Source organism: Podospora pseudopauciseta, chromosome 4 (assembly GCF_035222475.1).
Source record: "Podospora pseudopauciseta strain CBS 411.78 chromosome 4, whole genome shotgun sequence".
Classification (NCBI taxonomy): Eukaryota; Fungi; Ascomycota; class Sordariomycetes; order Sordariales; family Podosporaceae; genus Podospora; species Podospora pseudopauciseta.
The window spans coordinates 236,616-253,678 of NC_085894.1; the positions used below are offsets into that span (position 1 = coordinate 236,616).

The window sequence follows — 17,063 nt, forward strand, 5'->3', positions numbered from 1 at the left end:
GATCGGGGTCCCAAAGTCTTCACGGGCAGTTGCTGGTTTTCACGGAGATATTTCGCTGCGGTTACAGCCTCGCTGATATGACAAGGCAGTCCGCCAAAAGCCACCTGGACAAAGCACTTATGACTCTGGGATACGTGACAGACACTGTGGTCGTTCTGTCTTTGGAGGTGGGTGCGTTGCTATATCTGTATAGTCCACATTTGCAGGCTGACCCGTACTGCATCCCGGCATGTCCCGGGTCGGTCAGCCATCCATTATCAGAGCTGACTCTTGTGCTTCGGTATTGTCAATTCTATTGCCGATATCATGGAGTCGGCAGCTTTCTCACCTCGACCTTGCGACGCCACCTGATCACAACATACCAAGAGTATAAGTGAGCGGTGAACCCTCACTTATACACTCTTCAACATGCCCTCGGGGCCGCACAAACCGGCTATCCTATTGGAACCCGCCATTCAACCGCCATAATTCACCGTCTCACAACTCTCTTCATCTCAACTTCAAGACGACCCACCAATCAAGTCCCACTCAGAATGCCTCTCACAATCCGCCAGCTCTTCTTTTCTCCCCCGACTGAGCCGCCAACTAACAACCACTGGGAGGAGAGGCACGTGGATGGGGTGAGGTATCTTGGGAGGGTTGTGGAGAGAGTGGGGGTATAGGAGGCTGATGGCGATGGGGGAGCCTGGGATGGGGTTGCGGTTGTGGCTGGGTGCGGAAAGGGTGATGGAGAGGATTAGGAATTGAAGGGGGAAAGGGACTGTTTTTAGACCGTTTCACCTTTTTTGTATTTAAAAGCTGGAACAGACTTGGAAGGCAAGACTCTAGGTCGTGCAAAGGGCATCATAGTTCTGGTGTCTGATCAAGATGGTGATGGTATGGCCTGGGTTTATAAGAACAATACATTATGAATACTTAGTTAGTGTATATCTCCTCCAATCTCAAAACCGAGCCAAAAATGCCTTTTGACTCCCCCCATCAACAAAAGCATCCATCCATCCACGAGTCCATGCCATCTCTTTCTCACGTCCTCTTCATCCCCCCACCAGGGCAGTCCGCCCCAAGCTCCCAGCTCCCAAAGCTATGACCACCTATCTTGCCCCACACCTGCCCGCCCGCTCCACCACCAAAAAATGACAACACGCTTACTTAACCCTTTCCCCCCCTTCCCCTCCTCACTAGATCACGTGTCCAACCCTCTGCCAAGTCTTGTGTTTTTGCCGAGCGCGAGCGGGTTCGGGCGGGCAGAGGAGAGGAGGAAAACGGGAAAATCAGGTCATCAATCATCATCAACCACCGAAACCGACCGAAACGAAGCTTACCTGCCTCTGCGGGCAACAACAACAACAACAACACAACCACAACCAAACTCTCCAAGCGAGAGAAAAACAAACCCGAAAACGGCGTATTTCAACGATCGGCGAAAAAACAACAACAACAATAACAATGGCCTCTGCTGCTGTCGCTCCGGCTTTTAAGCCTATCACTGGGGTGCGTTTTTCTTGAGGGTTTATTTGGAGGGGGTCCCGGGGAGGACACAAACTGAAGCTGGGGAGGGGAGAAGAAGAGAAGGGAATTCAGGCTAACCGGAGGGGGGGGAAATTGATACAGATGCTCCGCCGGGGTTTGATCCTTGATTTGAGCATTGGGCTTGGTATGTTCTCTTTTTTCTCCCTTTTCTTTTTTGACCTGGATTTGGCTGACGGGCTGGGTTTTGGGGAAAACAGGTCTCGGGTTTGTGTTTGGCAATGCCTTTTGGTAGGTTTTTGTTTTCTCGAGCTGTTGAAGGGGGGAATTGGGAATGGGCTTGCTAATGTTGGGGATTGGAATATAGGTACGGCTACCACATGCCTCGGGTCAACGCTCGTGATGCGCACTACCGCAAGCTGGAGGAGGCTCGCGCTGCTAGACAGGGCAACTAAGGGATATGACTACATGGTGGTGAATTGAGAGGGTTTGGGATGGGGGCCATATTGCTGCTGTGCTGTGCTGTGCTTATGGTGCGGCTGGCGGGCATGACCCGAAGATGGATGGGCGAGTGTATCATATCCGTTATAGACAGACAGGGGATCAAATGGACGACACAAGTTCGGTTTTATGGGGTTGGAAATTTATGTTTTGCTTTGGCTGCTGGGCGAAGTGGGTGGGAAGACGAGAGCTTACTTGGGTTGCTTTGGCGATGGAGGAGCTTCCAGAGCTCCTGGTGCTAAGCTTGGTGTATGGACTGGGATCAACCCCGCGGTGATGAGAGAGGAGCGCCGGACAGGTTCGTGACAGGCTGGGATGTGGCGGTGATATGTTTGCCGGCATGTGCTGCGTGATCGTGGGGCATTCACGTCCATTGCGTAGAGGAGCCATACTTGATCTTTTGCATCAAATCTCTACCACCTCGGCTATCTCTTTGCTGTTTGTGCACCCACCTCCAATTGCGTCCCTCCAGCGGCGGCATCGCCGCCCGCCCCCTTGCTCAGAGCATTCAGACACTCCCAACTTGTCGTCTCGGCTGTAAAAGTGCCACCGTTCTTCATCGGGCATCTACACCACACGTGGGCAACAAGACAAGGCAAAAAGTCAACTACAAACTGCAACTGTCTCCCCTCCATTCTCAAAAGAAAAGAAAGAAAAACTTACACCCTGAAAAAGCGCTGGACGGGCGTGCACACGACGGGGCAGTTGGCCTCGTTGGGGCGGGCGATCTGGCAGTCGTACTGCACAAACGAGAAGAGTTCGCAGTCGCGGGAGAGGTCGGTCGGTTTCCCGCTGGGGGTCTTGCGGGCGCGGTGAGAGCTGTTGGGGAGGTGGTGGATGTGGGAGGGGAGCTGGGAGGAGGGGAAGGTTTGGACGTGCGGGGCCATTTTTTTCCTTTTTTTTTCTTTTGGGACTCTTGTCTGCCTGACCCTTTGGAGCATGCAAAATTGGGGAGACAGTAGGGTAACAAGAGCAAAATGAATGCGACTGAGGCGGCGGGGAGGAGGTTGTTGGGCGAGATTGAGGAGATGGCGTTGGATGAGGTGAGTTTGGTTTGTGGTTTGTGTTTTGTGTTTGATGGATGGTGGTGATGATGATGGGGGGTGGTGGTGGTGGAGGCTAATTGATGGGATGGATTTCATTTCAGGTTCTTGCCGCTTTTCGCACGGGCTTTCGAGCCGCTGCCTGCACCGGCGGCCACAACGACGCCATCATCGGCCACAACGACGCTGTGTGTGTCAAGAAGGAGGAGGATGCACAATATGGGCCCAAGACATTTCCGATTGAGGCTCTCAATGACCTTGTGCAACGCAACTTTCGAGCGACTGGGTCAGCACCACTGGCGGTTTCCGGGCGGTATTACGAGCTGGTTTACGTGCTGATTGCGACGCTCATCGCGAGCCCGTGGGACAAGGCGGTGGTGGTGGTTGACTTGGAAGGAAAATTCGATCCCTTGAGGGTGTTGGCTGCTCCGCTTGCTGGGTCGGTATCATCATTGCAAGACAACGAAAAAACAGCGACAAAGCGGGCGAGGGTAGAGAGAAGCGACTTGGAACACATTCACATCCTGCAGCCGAAGAAGGGAAACTGGGAACAGCAGCCACCTGCTCGATTTGTCTCGGCCTGTCTCACCACCATGGAGGAGTACATGCTCTACGGAGCCCACCGGAGCCGGGGACGGCAGTGGTGGGGCACCGTGCTCATCGGAGGCGGCTTCAACCCCGTTGGAGGCCTGCCAAAGGCCGTCTCCGCCCAAGTCGCAGTGACGGCCGGACGGAGGGGGTGGCTCAGGGTGGAGAGGGCCGAGGTGCCTGGGTTTGGGGAGTTGAGTGTGGAACAGGCATCGAGAGATCGGGAGAAGCGGCAACAAGCGGTTGAGCAGATGGGTTGGGTTGGGAGTTCCCCACGGGGAGGATTTTCCTTTGGCGGAGAGGCTCCGTAAATACGGGTACGGGGACGGACGGTGGTTGATCGGGGTTCCACGGAGTCCACAGCGTCTTTATGCGTTCGATATCGAATTTACGGTGCGCGAATCCTGAGGGTGGAAGTTACAACACGTGGAGGATTCACAGGTTCCATTTGGCATCAGGGAGCGATGTGATGGCCATCTGATATCAGCTCTCACCAGCTGGACGACACCCGTCGGTGGAGCCGCTTTCTCGACAGAGAGACCCACCAGTCACATATCTTCCTACCCAAGAGAGAGGGAAGTGAGGGACTGGAGGCCCAACGGCGGATATGGCCTGAGTTGACTCGCGGCTCCCTTAGGACCCATGGTGCCATGGCGTTGGAATCGACCAAATCTGCAGCTAAGATCCCTCGATCAAGTTCAGAAACAGGCTAGAAAACTACACCACCGTTCGGATAGAGGCCGCGGCAACCAGTCGCGGAAGGGAGACGTATTGCCGGAGTGAACTCATGATGATGAGAGCGGAAGGAGTGGTGTTGAGGTCAAACTGCGTGACTGCATTATCTTCACTGCAGTTGCCTTGGTTCAACACAACCTTCATCACCGGTTCCAGGTAGTTTTCCTACTGATCTCGCCTCATCCAGCCCGGCCTACATCGATCGACAGATAGCTTCTTCCCCAATGTTTTCACATGCTGGGCAGCCACGGCATCCAAAAGAACTCACAGTGCTCAGCACACTGTCACTCTGTCACGGTTGTTCACCGGCTCGGCAGCGGGGCTCAACAGTGATTTGGGAAGAATACCCAATCAAGGAGCTTCGCTCGTGATAAAAGATGCAGGCACGCAGAGCACGGCCGGAGGATCACCGCGGCTGCCCTGCTTCCTGTCGTGCTGTTGGCCGGCGTGTTGTTTCATTATCGGACGTTTTTGCCCTGGCCGAAGGACCCTATCAGTTCCGGGGGTCCACTCCGGCATTCTCAGGGGGATCCGCCTTGACGTCATGGTGATCGGCACTACAGCCGGGCGGCGACTTGGCAGTCAGACCTCTGCCGACTTCCGCTCGCCCTCCCATCTTTCCGTATCACACACAGCGGCCTCGCCGCGGGCGCCCGACCACTTCCCAATCCCGGGAAGGTCCCCTTCCGGTGGCCGTCATAGGGCCCCATCTCCCGTCGAGCAACCGCACATTCTTACCTACAGTAGCAACCACGTTCCAAGCCCCGATTCGTCCCGCAAAGCCTTGATCTTCCCTCCATGGCATCAAAGCTTTTTGTCGGACCCGGTTTTTCTCTTGGTCCCAGTTGTGCCATGTACCGGTTCAAACCGAGTTCAGCCAAGTCAGGAGTCATTATCTAAGCTGACTTGGTGATACCGATCCGATAAGCCCTGCGTTTTGACTGACAAGGGTGCTGGACCCTCAGGACCCTTACATCTGCAAGCTGTGTTGTTGTTTGGTGCGAGGGGTTGTTGGAGGGAGAGAGGGGCCGGCGGGGATGAGGCCACCAGAAAACATGGGGATGGGCATCTCACCGCATTGCTGCGTAGGACAAGCTAACGTTGAAGGCTCCCAATGGAGGAGGCGAAACGGGGACCCGGCGGAAAAACTGGTTCTCCAGGCACACCAGAGAACTTTGTTGCTGCCACACACACCCACACCACGCCTCTGTATATCCACCGTTACCCACATGGACCCTGAGACCCTGTTTTGACGCCGTCCCAACGCTTTGTGATTGCTGGGCTGAGTTCCACCTCAAAGACAGCCACGCCTTCTTGGACAGTCCAGAGACCGCCTCCCATCGATGGCTTCTCGAATATATATATGGACACCGGCTCCCTCTTGCTTCCTCTAGCTTTTTAGTCTCCCACTTACAGCCAGCCGCTTGAATGTCTCAACCACCAGGTGTACTCATAGTTCACCTGTTCGATCCTTACTACCACTACTCAATCCACGACTGGTAGTCATTCCTTTATTCCACCATGTCGACCACCAACAACAACACCCTGACCACCCCGGTCCCCCAGAGGCCGTCCATGTGCCCTCGCCAGCTCTCCAGCAGCAGCTTCGCCTCGGCCTTTGAGGTGGCCCGCACCAAGCTCAGCGAGCTCGGAGTCGAGGAGCCAGACACCGACGACGACAACACTCTTTCCCCCTTTTCCAGCTCGTCGGGAGAAGAGGATGACTCCGACTCCTCTCCTTACTCTCCCTCAGTCGAGAGCGACTCCAGCACCAGCGAAGCCGCTTCACCACTCCACTCTCCCCTGACTGCTCCCGTCACACCAGCTGGCCTCGACCCAGATGTCGCCGACAACTTCGCCTTTGCCTTTGACATCGACGGCGTTCTTGTCCGCGGCGGGAAGCCCATCCCCGAGGCCATCGAAGCGATGAAGGTCCTCAACGGGGAGAACCCCTTCGGCATCAAGGTCCCCTACATCTTCCTCACCAACGGCGGCGGCAAGTTCGAGACCGAGCGCTGCCGGGATCTGTCCCGCCAGCTCGAGATTGATGTTTCTCCCGGCCAGTTCATCTGCGGCCACACTCCCATGAGGGAGTTTGCCAACAAGTACGGCACCGTCCTCGTCGTCGGCGGGGAGGGAGAAAAGTGCCGCGAGGTTGCCGAGTCCTACGGCTTCCGGGATGTCATCACTCCAGGCGACATCATCAAGGCCAACGCCGCCACTGCCCCCTTCCGCGCCTTGACCGAGTCTGAGATCAAGAACTCTCGTGATCTCCTCGCAAGAGGGGGGAAGATGAGCGACATCGTCGTCGAGGCCGTCTTTGTCTTTGCCGACAGCCGGGACTGGGCCTCGGACCTGCAGATCATGCTCGACATTGCCCAGTCCAAGGGCGGCAGATTGGAAACCCGCTCCGAGAACTTTGACGAGGGTCCCCCGATCTACTTCAGCCATAATGACGTTCTCTGGTCGGCGGCGCACGAGCACGTCCGGCTGGGCATGGGCGCCCTGAGGAAGATTGTCGAGACAGTGTTTGAGGACGTGTCCGGCGGCAGGAAGCTCAAGACGCACGCGTTCGGCAAGCCGCAGGTGAGCACATTTGAGTTTGCGACCCGACTGCTCCAGCAGTGGAGGGCCACTCAGCACGGGCTGGCCGAGAGTGAGCCGCCCGAGACGGTCTACTTTGTCGGCGACACCCCCGAGAGCGACATCAAGGGGACGAACGCCATGAACGAGAAGAGCAAGAATGAGTGGTACAGCATCTTGGTCAAGACGGGGGTGTACCAGGCCGGCACCGAGCCGAAGCACAAGCCCAGAAAGCTGGTGGACACGGTGCTGGACGCGGTGAACCACGGAATCAGGAGGGAGATGGCCAAGCTGGGGACGAGGAAGGATGGCAAGGGGAGGAAGCTGCCCTTGGATGATGTCGCGCTCAAGGCGATTAGCGAGGGGAGGACGCCCAATTTTGAGCTGAGTGCCGATCCCTTTGCCAAGGCGGTTGAGCAGCAGCAGGTGCAATGATTTGAAGATGGATTCTGCTTTTGTGTTGGGAGTTGGGAAACATTTTTCGGGAAACTTTTGGAGGCGGAAACAAAGCAAACACGCGTTTTGATACCACTTGTGTTCATCCATTCTCTGGCTTTTTCTCTTCTTCGACGGACATACTTTATTTTGGTTTTTTCGGTTGTCAAACTGTTTTGTTGTTTTGCAACGTTCTGTCTTTTTCTTTTCTTCTTCTTTTTCTTTGGCATTCATTGAGGGTTCACATTACATGGATCTGGCATGGGGGAAACAACTCAGGGAACTTGTACAGGGAATTTCTGGAAGGGTTTTCGAGCCAGTCAGTCAACACACTAGACGTAGACAAATACAGGAAGGCTGGGATCATAGATTATATATATCTGACGTTATTTGCTCATCTTGCTTTTGCCCTTTATGTATGTGATCCCCTGCTCTGCCTCATGCTCATGGGATGGTAGCTGTAGTTTCTCTGGGCCATGTTGCAGGCGTCGTTTTTTACTTTCATCAGCTTGAATGCCTTGCCTTATCTGTTCTCTTCAAACAAATTCCTTCTGTCAACTCACTGGAAGCTCTCTCTCAACAAACCCTCTTTCCTTTTCGCCAAATCCACGATCATCGCCCCAAACAACCCATTGGCCCAGCTGAACCACTCCCTCGTCCACTTTGTGCTATCCCATCCGTCAATGCTTTCATGGATCAGCCCCAACCCATCCGTACTCCCTAAAATTTGTTTCAACGCGCCCCTAATTTCCTCATCATCCTCGCTCGTCATAATCTGCATCACCAAACTCATAGGCCAAACCTTGCCCGGGCCCGTGTGCGGTGACCCAACCCCCTTGACCACCTCCCCATCAGCATAATACGGATTTCTCCTGCTGAGGATCCGTCTCCTCGTAGCCTGATAAACCGGATCACTACCGGCCACGTACCCCATCACGGGCGCCGACAGCAAGCTCGGCAGATTCGCATCATCCCCCAGCACCACCCCCCCAAACCCATCCACCTCATACGCGTACACCTTTTCTTTGCTCACCCCATCCTCCCCCACCACCTCCACAACCCCAAACTTCTCAATCCCCTCCCTCACCTCCCTCGAAAAAGCCCTCATCTCCCCCGCCAGCTCTTGCTCCCCCAAATCCTCGGCAATCACCGCCGCCCCCGCCAAAGCCACACAAAACATCATATTCCCCGGCACCAAAAACTGATACGTCGTCGCGTCATCACTAGGCCTAAACGCACTCCTGACCAACCCCGTCCCCGAAGCAACAGGGCTTCCCGCCCCATCATTCGCCAACGTCTCGGTCGACCGCGTCGTCATCCTCGCAAAGCTATACCCACTCCCCAGCACCCTCCCATCAGCCCCATACGTCGTCCCCCTCTGCATCCCCCTCCCCACCTCCACCACCCTCCTCACCGCCTCAGTCCAATTTCCTTGTCGGCCAAAAAACTCGATGTCGTGCGTGGAAAAGTAATAATCCCTCGACAACTCCAAAAACGAAGCGAGCGAGTCGACCTCCCACTTGCACTCAAAAACCCCAGCCCTGTCATACTCCGGACGCACCACGTCTTTGTCCCCGCCCTCCTCGTCAGAAATGACGCCTGACTCGGGGGGCGGGCGGAACGAGTTGCAGTACCCAGCTGAGAGGACATTTCTTGCCTGGGTGTTCACCGTTCCACGGAAGAGGCTCGCCAGGGAGTCAGATGAGGGTGAGGGGGTCAGCAAGGGGAGGTAGGACTGCAGCTGGCGGGCGCTGTCGCGGAGCCACATGGCGTTGATGTCGCCTGTGATGATGAAGGTCAGTTCTTCTTCGCTATCGGGAGAGTTGGAATGGCCGTGCCATTTGATGGCTGTGTCGAGGGTGTTGGGGTAGGTGTTTTGCCAGAGGCGGAGGAGGTCGGGGTCGGCGATGGGAAGGGTGCCGAGGAGAGACTCGAGGGAGGAGAGGTTGAAGGTCCGGCACGAGGGGGAGGGGCGGGCGGAGGAGAGGGCGTGCCGGCCGGGGGAGAAGGGGGGGTGACGGGTGCGGGAGCGGGTGGAGTAATCTAAGCATGAGGAAGATGAGTCTTGGGAGGTGACGAGGGGGGTTGCCTGGGATAGCAAGATCAGCAGTTGGGCGGTGGCGAGGGGTCTCATTGTTTTCGTTGTCAGTTAGACATGACAGGCCCGGAAAGGAAAGTCAAAAGTGTGTGTGAGTGCGGAGATCCAGGTCGGGTTTATACTGCTTTTCCCAACCAACCCCCTTCCCCAACCGTGATGATCGTCGGTGACACAACCTGAACCGTTTTACCGGGCAACCACCAGCCCAAAGGAACTGAGACACCTCTTCGCGGCGGATGGCATTGGACGGTGGGTGCGGGGACAAACTTTAACTGCCACACCTCAAGACCCTGCGCACAGCAGACGCTGGGCTTTCCGAGGGTCATGCAAATGCCGTCCTCTGCCGTGTTTGCCCCCAAGTTCCAACACGAGAACTTGGACTCCTCAATGCACAAACTGCCATGTGAGCAAGCCAAAAATACCCATCTTACATCTCTTCCCCGATACCAGCCAGCTCTCACCCCTCCCTATCCCTCCATCAACACAATCAACCACCAACCCAACATCCAAAATGAGACAACAACCCCCCCAACCCTCCTAAGCAATCAACTCCCATCACACCCCAGTCAATCTCCAGTCAATCCCCAGCCAATCCCCAAAAGGAAAATGCTTCCCCTCTCCCACCAGAATGTTTGGACGAGTTGGGAATCGAACCCAAGACCTTTCGCATGCAAAGCGAACGCGCTACCAATTGCGCCACACGCCCGAAAAGAAGGATGTGAGAGAAGAAGATGAGAAGATATCGGTGTGGACGAGCTGGGAATCGAACCCAGGACCTTTCGCATACAAGAGGAAACAGAGTATGCTAAGCGAACGCTCTACCAACTGAGCCACACGCCCCGTAAAATCATCACCTGATTGCTATTGAGCTTGGTGTCTGAAGGTTGACGCTATAGCGGACGTTCTGGATTTGAGAATTTGGTGTAGTTGAGATGATGAGCTGGATTCTCGAGATGGTGGCAGTTGGGATGAGCATGGTGCTTCCGGCCATGGCCCCGACCTAGAACAACATCAGCCAACACACTCTCCCCAGACCATCGCCCCTTACCTCTCTCCACACCACTCTAACCATCACACCCACGACAATACACACACACTGCCACACACAAAACGCGCACAACTGGTCCTTTATTGAACACACAGACTACCTATCAACCACCCCAACCCGCCCCTGTCATCTCCTTGCCTGCCTTCTTCCTCTTCGCCAATCCCCCCTTTTTTTCGCCCCTCCTCCCTGCTTTTTTTTGTGTATCTTTGGTGCCACTTCCTGTCTTCGCCCTGTCGCCCGGCCTACTGTAGGTCTAAGAAAGAAAGCGAGTTTCCCTTTTGTTGCCAAAGTGAACCCACGCTCTCTTTTTTTCCCCTCTTTTGTCTTGCCCAAAAAAGCGTTTCTTTTCCGTTCATATCGCTCGCGCCTCGCAGGTCCATCAACAACTTCAAAAAAGAAAAAAACCACACGTACGTGGTTTTATCTTTTTTTTTCTGTGTAAAAAAAAGAGGGGGTATCTCTGAGTTTTGGTGTATTTTCCGATTTTGTCCAAAGGGTGTGTTTCTGTTTAAAAAAAAAAAAGGGTGACGGAAGGTTGGGGGTATGATTGAGTAAAACCAAAAAAGGACTTTGCCCGAGAAGCAGAAAAAAAAAGATGATCAAGACGAAAGAAAGCCCTGTTGACAAGAAAGAATGCAAGCCGCAAACAATAACGACAGCAAGAACTGAAGGTTGAGGGTGCTGGCAACGTGTATTCTCCTGCTTGCGAAAAGAAGCCGACAAACATCGCACTTTCGTCCATTCTTGATCTCTTTTCCCTCAACCTCCACCCTTCCCCATCTGTATCGTCTTGGTGGCCGATATGTTATTGGTCCGGTTAAAAGCAGAAACTAAAGCGTTGTTGATGTTGTGTAGGTTTCCCAAAAAGTTTTGTCATAGAGCCAGAAGAACCGTTGAACGCCGGGAGGGAGAGAGAAAAAACAAAACCCAAAGTCGTGTCGTAACCTTTCCCATGTCGTTCATAATCTATGCGATGCGCGGGGGGGAAAGATCATCGGAGCGTAAACGCCATGCAACAGTCGTCAAAAATCGAAACTTCGATCGAATTTCCCCAGCATTCAGCCCACTCTCATGGGAGGAGCCGCCCGCTTAAGCAAGGGGGGCACCGGGAGCAGGAGCCTGTGCAACCTGGGGGTTTCCAAGGTCAACCTCGGGGGCGTCGGCACCGTTAGCACCGTTGCGCTTGGGGCAGTCCCGGGAAATGTGGCCAGCCTCACCGCACTGGTAGCAGGTCTTGCCAGCAGTGTTGAGGGGACCGCCGTTGGGAGCGGTGCAGTCGCGCGAGATGTGGCCGAGCTTGCCGCAGGCGTAGCACTTCATAGCCTGAGCCTGGCAGTCGCGAGCGTAGTGGTTGGGGCCACCGCACTTGTAGCAGGTGGCGTGGCGGGCGCCGCCGGGGTGGAAGCCGCCACGGGCAGGACCGAAGCCACCACGGCCGGGCATGGGGCCGGGGGCCATGCCGCCCTGAGCGCTAGGGCAGTTGCGCTGAAATCCGCGTCAGTCCCGCTGTCTCCCTCTCTAGACAAAATCATTCCGTCGACTTACGGCAATGTGGTTGGGCTGTCCGCAGGTGTAGCAGCGGTTGTGAGGACCGCCAGGGCCGCCGTTCAGGCGCATGGTAGGGCACTCAGCCTGGACGTGGCCAACACCCTGGCAGTGGTAGCACTGCTTGGACTTGGTGGTGCGGGGCAGGGGGCACTCGTTCGACTCGTGGTCTGTTGGGATGCTGCGTTAGAATTGCCGGTCGAGAAAAGGCTGAGGGAGTACAAGATGCTTACTGGGCTGCTTGCCTGTGAGAGGTGTTAGTAGCCGCCAAGAACCAATCACGCAGAGGAGGGAGGCACATTACAGTTGTAGCAGAGACGGGCGGGAGCTGGGCAGCCATCGGCCTGGTGACCCAACTCGCCACACTTGTAGCACGCGCGCTTGTGAGCCGAAGACATGTTTCCGAACATAGGTGAGCTAGGGAGTGGAATTCCGTTAGTTTGAGGTGTCTGGCTTGGTGTTGGTTGGTTGAGTCCGAAAAGTGTTGCTAGAACTGCCATGCTGGGCGACACGTTTGCAGACAAGGACGACTCGACGAGTAGGTATAGATTTCGGCAGCCGGTGATTGAATGACAAACGATGAAGAACCCTCCTATAGACTCCCAGACAAACAACCGTTGACGATCCCCACATGCGGCGTTTTAACCTCTCGACTGCTCCATGAAACGGTTTTTTTTTTTTGGGGAGGGGATGTGGCTGGCTGGACTCGGTGGGTGAATTATTGCGCGCAATTCTCGCCAGTTTGGGATGTTCGTTGGCGCTGGCAGCAGACGAACCATCAGGTCGGAAGCCGGAAGCCGGGAGCCAAGACTGAGGGCGGGAAAGAGGCGTGGGGAGGAGTTGTCGTCGTGGTTGTTGCTCAAAATGTGTGTGCTTTGTCGTTGTTGCTGCCTCGTCGATGTGATGTGCCCCTCCACCTCCCTCCCCAAGCCATATAGGGTTTGCTCCATCAACAAAGTTGCGCCAGCCAGACCTGCTCCATGTAATGTCCAAGCCTTCCAACGGTTGCTCAACCCGAGCCGGAGGTTATTTCCCTCATTGTCGATGAAGAGAGCCGAGTGTCCAGTCGCAAACGTGTCGGTCGAAAATCATAGAGAGATGCAACGGGGGGCAGAAGGCGGTGCGCCACACAAAAGACTCACCTGTGAAGAAAATATCAAAATAAAAAACCGGCAGTTTTTCCTTTCCTTTCCTTCTGTTCCTTCACAAAAAGTTCTCCAAACCTCAATCTTCCTTCTTTCCGTCAGCGTCCAACGTCCTCTCCAACAACTCCAGAAAAAGTAATGACCTGTGGCTTCCTAAAGGGTGTGCTGAAAGGGAAGAGGAGAGAAGGTGGCGGAAGAGGCGGAAACAAGGAGGGATATGGGAACCCCAAGTCAGGAAGGAAGGGATAGCGCCAGTTCGCAGGCCAGAGCTAGCTAGGCTGTGGGAGGGGTTGATGCAGGAAGTCAGCACGTCAGCCGAGGTACGTGACCGGTACCTATTTTCTCCCCTCTGTCTGCTGCAGAATCAAGTACCCTGATGTTCCCTCTCTACCTCATCGCTCTCTCTGCTTCAGCAGCAACTGAATTTCAGCGACAAGGCACGCTAAAAAATCTCTTGGGGCTTGGCAATGCTGCTTCACGGCGGCTCGTGACTGGGCGCCGCCGCTGACTCGTGCCCACAGCTGGTTGCGGCAACTTCACGGCGACCGGTGACACTGGAGCATCACCTCGATGCAATCCAGTTGTCTATTCGCCTGCCGTCTTTGTCCCTTTTTTGCCCTGTCTTATGTCTTGCCCTAGCTGTTCGATGGAACTGTCTCACTTCGGCAGTCTCTCGCCCTGTGGCCAAACGGCCATTGCCCCAAACGCCACATCTGATAATCTGAGGCTCTCGCGGGGCATCCCCGGCGACACGGCTGCAGCTGACAATTGCAACGGTAACTCACCTCGGTTTACTTTCGGCGCTAGAGCTTTTATATCGCGCGCTTTCACACGGCTGTGCCGGTCGACTGCTGAGAGCCTGACTGAGAGCGGGAGGAGGGACGAAAGCACTAAAGCAACATGAGTTTCCATTCCCCTCTTCCGCCGTCTCCTGCTGAAAGGCTGGAACCTCCCAACCTTGCTCCCATCCCACTGCGGGGCTTTTTGTTTGCCATGCTCATCTCGATCTGCACCTCGCCTCTTGACAGTGTGAGGCTTCTCTTGGAGAACTAATAAATGGTTACACTAGATATCTGCATATATATGTCGAGACATACATATATGGCAGCCCGCTTCAGTCATCAAACATGCTGTTGGTGATGATGATGATGATGATGATAATGTTGGCAGTCGGGTGTCCTGAACAAAACAAAAAAAAAAATCCCCGCCTTAAGCGTGACGGACCCCTGTCTGCCTTCGATATCCCCCCCTCTCTCGACCCAATCATGCCCAACCGGAGCTGCTCTCGGGACACTGTGATTGATGCAACGGCAAGAGAGAGACATGAACTGTGTGGTTGACCGCATGTGCAATGCCGGCTGGCACCCCTCTAATGGGCAATAAAAGGAGGTGTAGAGTCCGGAAGACCCAAAGAGGGTTGGCCCTTGCTCTCAGTCCGCAAAGGGTTGTCCCGAGCTTGACCCCGACAATATGGAAACTGCTCCAGATATAGAACCCTCGCAAGGTTACCGTGCATCACAAATGAGCGGCCTGCAGACGGGAATACTACTCGGACAGTTTGAGAATCCCGACAACACCTTTCAGCGGGAGGAGGGTAGGGGTGGATGACGAACAGGTGTTGGTCTGTGCCTTTCACAGTATCCGTTTGGTCTTGACACTATATGTCTGGAGCTCCGAGCTTGAGGAGTTCACGCATTGAAGTCGAACAGATGTGGGATATCACGAGCTGCTGACTCTACGCCGTTTCATACCCGACAGAACCTCACTTCATGGCGGCGGTAGAGCTCTCTCGAGTGAGATGCTGACAATTATCAACCTGGTTCGAAACCCTTTGACCTTGATTATTACGCACCATCTTTCTCAGCCCTACACCCAAACCGCCGGCCGCTGCTGCTGCAACCTTTCCCTCTCCGCCGGATGCAGACCAGCCGCATTTTCCTCACTCCCCAACGGCGGCGGCACCATCGACCTCGGCCTCGCCTCCACCACATAACTAACCCCATCATCAGAAGCATACGACGGTGGCCTCCTCACCCCCCCGGTGCCCCTCGAGCTCGGATCAGAAGAGACACCGCTGTCCAACGTCTCCTCGCTTGTATTCCCACCCTCGGCACCCCCCGGCCCAGCAGCAGCCTGGTTCCTAGCCCAGTAAAACCTATCCGGATCAACTCTCTGTCGTAACAAACATTAGCCTTTCATCCACGAAGCTTACTTTTGCTTTCAGAGAACAGAACATACCACACTCTCCCTCCAAAGTCCATACGCGGGGGGGCCCAACTTTGTCGCCTCGCTCTCGATCCCCACCGCCTCCTCGTCCCTCGCGAGCACAACCCTGATGGGCTCCCGTGGGATGGCGTACCCGCTCCCTGGGGCGATTTGCTGGATCATCTCTGGCCTTACCACCCCGCCTTCCCTGGAGGAGGAGTTACTACTTTGCAGTGTCCCGTTCCGTGACTTGATCACCAGCATGCAGAGCTTGATGAGGCTGTGGCAGAAGAAGATGGTGATGAACAAGATGATGAGAATGAGCAAGATGGTGAACTCGGACGAGGTGATGTTTTTGGTGAGGGTCAGGGAGAGGTCTAGTAGGGTGGCTGTTAGCACAAAGAAAGAGGGAATACGGCGTGGGTAAACTTACACACAGTCAAGATGAGTATCAGAAACAAACCCGACACAAAACATCGCAGGATCTGCGTGCGGATGCGCCTGGACTTGATCCAGGGGAAGCAAAAGAGGAAGTTCTTGGGGGGTTTCCTCCTGCTGCCGCCGCCTGTTCGACTGCCGCTACTGGTTGAACTTCCCTGTTCTGTTCTCCGTCGTCGAGTTTCTCTATCTCTCCTCCGCCGCCTCCTCTCTTCTCTCGTCTCCCCGCCTTCCCGTCTCGACCCCCCGCTCCCCTCCCTCCTATGCCTCCCAGACCCCTCACTGGCCTCCCTCCTATGCCTCCTGGACCGATTGCTCCCCCTCGCCACCGCCCTCTCCGGCTCAGCCACCTCCTCCTGCCCAGCCGTCGTCGTCCCAGGCCTAGTTGGCGGCCCGTTGCTCCCCCCAGTCCATACCCTCTCCAGCCCAGGCAAGTGCAACCTCGTGCTCGGCAGCGCCTGCTCCCTGATCCTGAAGGCCGGGCTCTTTGGGCTCTCCACCGTCGCTTCCTGCCCGTTGATCACCGTGGGCGGTGCACCTCTCAACCCAGCACCAGAGTAGTTGCTGCTTGGGGGGCGCAAACCAAAGAATGAGGGGCGGGGGAACCGGGCGAGGAAGGACAACCGCTGGGGTTGTTGGGGCTGGGGGTGGTGTTGGCCGGATTCGGGATCGGAGTGGGGGGAGAAACGGGGGGATAAGGGGACGTGTTCGTCGTTTGTTGTGCGGGGGTCGTAGGATTGGTAGATTGGGTAGGAGAGGCCGTAGGGGGAGGGGTTGTTGTTGTTGTTGTTGTTGTTGTTGTTGTTGTTGTTGGTGTAGGGGTTGTAATTTTCCACTGTTGCTGGGTGGGGGCCTGGTGGAGGACGGAGGGAGGAGTTGCAGGCTGAGGTTCGGGGAACGACGGGGGCGGTGCGGATGGTGACTGTGTTGGTGGTGGTGTTGTCGGTTATGGTGTCGTTGGTGTCATTGGTGTTGTTGTTGTTGTTGGTCCGGGAGGAGGACCCGGTGAAGAAGTTGAAGCGGTCCATGGTGAAGGGAAAGTTCAGTGTCCTTGTGTATCAGGTGGGTGAGTGTTGTCTTGATGTGAGTTTTTATCCGGCGAGCATGCTGTCTCCTCTGTGTGCCTCAGATGAGTCGTTTTCAGACCGATGTAAAGATGTCAGGTAGGTTTGACTTGAAAGTATGAGTCCAACAGTTGCGCGTCCCAGTCTGTCAACCTCAGTGGTCAACGA

The 17,063-nt window shown here is 55.3% G+C and overlaps 8 protein-coding genes and 2 non-coding genes across 10 annotated transcripts; 6 read left to right on the forward strand and 4 right to left on the reverse strand.

Moving 5' to 3' along the window:
* Nucleotides 1-77: 77 nt before the first annotated feature.
* On the forward strand, nucleotides 78-373 carry QC763_400753 (uncharacterized protein; the record flags this gene model as incomplete). Its single annotated transcript, XM_062911690.1, has 2 exons — nucleotides 78-167; nucleotides 239-373. 2 exons carry the CDS (start codon nucleotides 78-80, stop codon nucleotides 371-373), a joined length of 225 nt encoding a protein of 74 aa, XP_062765265.1.
* Nucleotides 374-1,035: 662 nt separating this feature from the next.
* COX9 (Cytochrome c oxidase subunit 7A) lies at nucleotides 1,036-1,922 on the forward strand (the record flags this gene model as incomplete). The annotated part of the gene is made up of 4 exons (XM_062911691.1): nucleotides 1,036-1,491; nucleotides 1,612-1,654; nucleotides 1,728-1,758; nucleotides 1,835-1,922. Exons 1-4 carry the CDS (start codon nucleotides 1,447-1,449, stop codon nucleotides 1,920-1,922), a joined length of 207 nt encoding a protein of 68 aa, XP_062765266.1. The 5' UTR covers nucleotides 1,036-1,446.
* Nucleotides 1,923-2,575: 653 nt separating this feature from the next.
* QC763_400758 (uncharacterized protein) lies at nucleotides 2,576-2,855 on the reverse strand (the record flags this gene model as incomplete). Its single annotated transcript, XM_062911692.1, has 2 exons — nucleotides 2,576-2,582; nucleotides 2,632-2,855. 2 exons carry the CDS (start codon nucleotides 2,853-2,855, stop codon nucleotides 2,576-2,578), a joined length of 231 nt encoding a protein of 76 aa, XP_062765267.1.
* A 90-nt stretch (nucleotides 2,856-2,945) lies between these two features.
* On the forward strand, nucleotides 2,946-3,910 carry QC763_400760 (uncharacterized protein; the record flags this gene model as incomplete). Its single annotated transcript, XM_062911693.1, has 2 exons — nucleotides 2,946-3,011; nucleotides 3,116-3,910. The coding sequence occupies 2 exons, from the start codon at nucleotides 2,946-2,948 to the stop codon at nucleotides 3,908-3,910; spliced, it is 861 nt and encodes a 286-aa protein (XP_062765268.1).
* A 1,945-nt stretch (nucleotides 3,911-5,855) lies between these two features.
* QC763_0060990 (uncharacterized protein) lies at nucleotides 5,856-7,352 on the forward strand (the record flags this gene model as incomplete). Its single annotated transcript, XM_062905852.1, has 1 exon — nucleotides 5,856-7,352. One exon carries the CDS (start codon nucleotides 5,856-5,858, stop codon nucleotides 7,350-7,352), a length of 1,497 nt encoding a protein of 498 aa, XP_062765269.1.
* A 559-nt stretch (nucleotides 7,353-7,911) lies between these two features.
* On the reverse strand, nucleotides 7,912-9,486 carry QC763_400780 (uncharacterized protein; the record flags this gene model as incomplete). The annotated part of the gene is made up of 1 exon (XM_062911694.1): nucleotides 7,912-9,486. The coding sequence occupies one exon, from the start codon at nucleotides 9,484-9,486 to the stop codon at nucleotides 7,912-7,914; it is 1,575 nt and encodes a 524-aa protein (XP_062765270.1).
* A 597-nt stretch (nucleotides 9,487-10,083) lies between these two features.
* Nucleotides 10,084-10,156, forward strand: QC763_0061010. The gene has a single exon. It is a non-coding gene; the product is annotated as a tRNA-Ala (tRNA).
* Nucleotides 10,157-10,198: 42 nt separating this feature from the next.
* QC763_0061020 lies at nucleotides 10,199-10,290 on the forward strand. Its single transcript has one exon. It is a non-coding gene; the product is annotated as a tRNA-Ala (tRNA).
* A 271-nt stretch (nucleotides 10,291-10,561) lies between these two features.
* On the reverse strand, nucleotides 10,562-12,453 carry GIS2 (gig suppressor; the record flags this gene model as incomplete). Its single annotated transcript, XM_062911695.1, has 3 exons — nucleotides 10,562-11,983; nucleotides 12,044-12,224; nucleotides 12,347-12,453. 3 exons carry the CDS (start codon nucleotides 12,451-12,453, stop codon nucleotides 11,588-11,590), a joined length of 684 nt encoding a protein of 227 aa, XP_062765271.1. The 3' UTR covers nucleotides 10,562-11,587.
* A 2,601-nt stretch (nucleotides 12,454-15,054) lies between these two features.
* On the reverse strand, nucleotides 15,055-16,859 carry QC763_400800 (uncharacterized protein; the record flags this gene model as incomplete). Its single annotated transcript, XM_062911696.1, has 4 exons — nucleotides 15,055-15,360; nucleotides 15,427-15,770; nucleotides 15,827-16,092; nucleotides 16,126-16,859. The coding sequence occupies 4 exons, from the start codon at nucleotides 16,857-16,859 to the stop codon at nucleotides 15,055-15,057; spliced, it is 1,650 nt and encodes a 549-aa protein (XP_062765272.1).
* Between the last annotated feature and the right edge of the window lie 204 nt (nucleotides 16,860-17,063).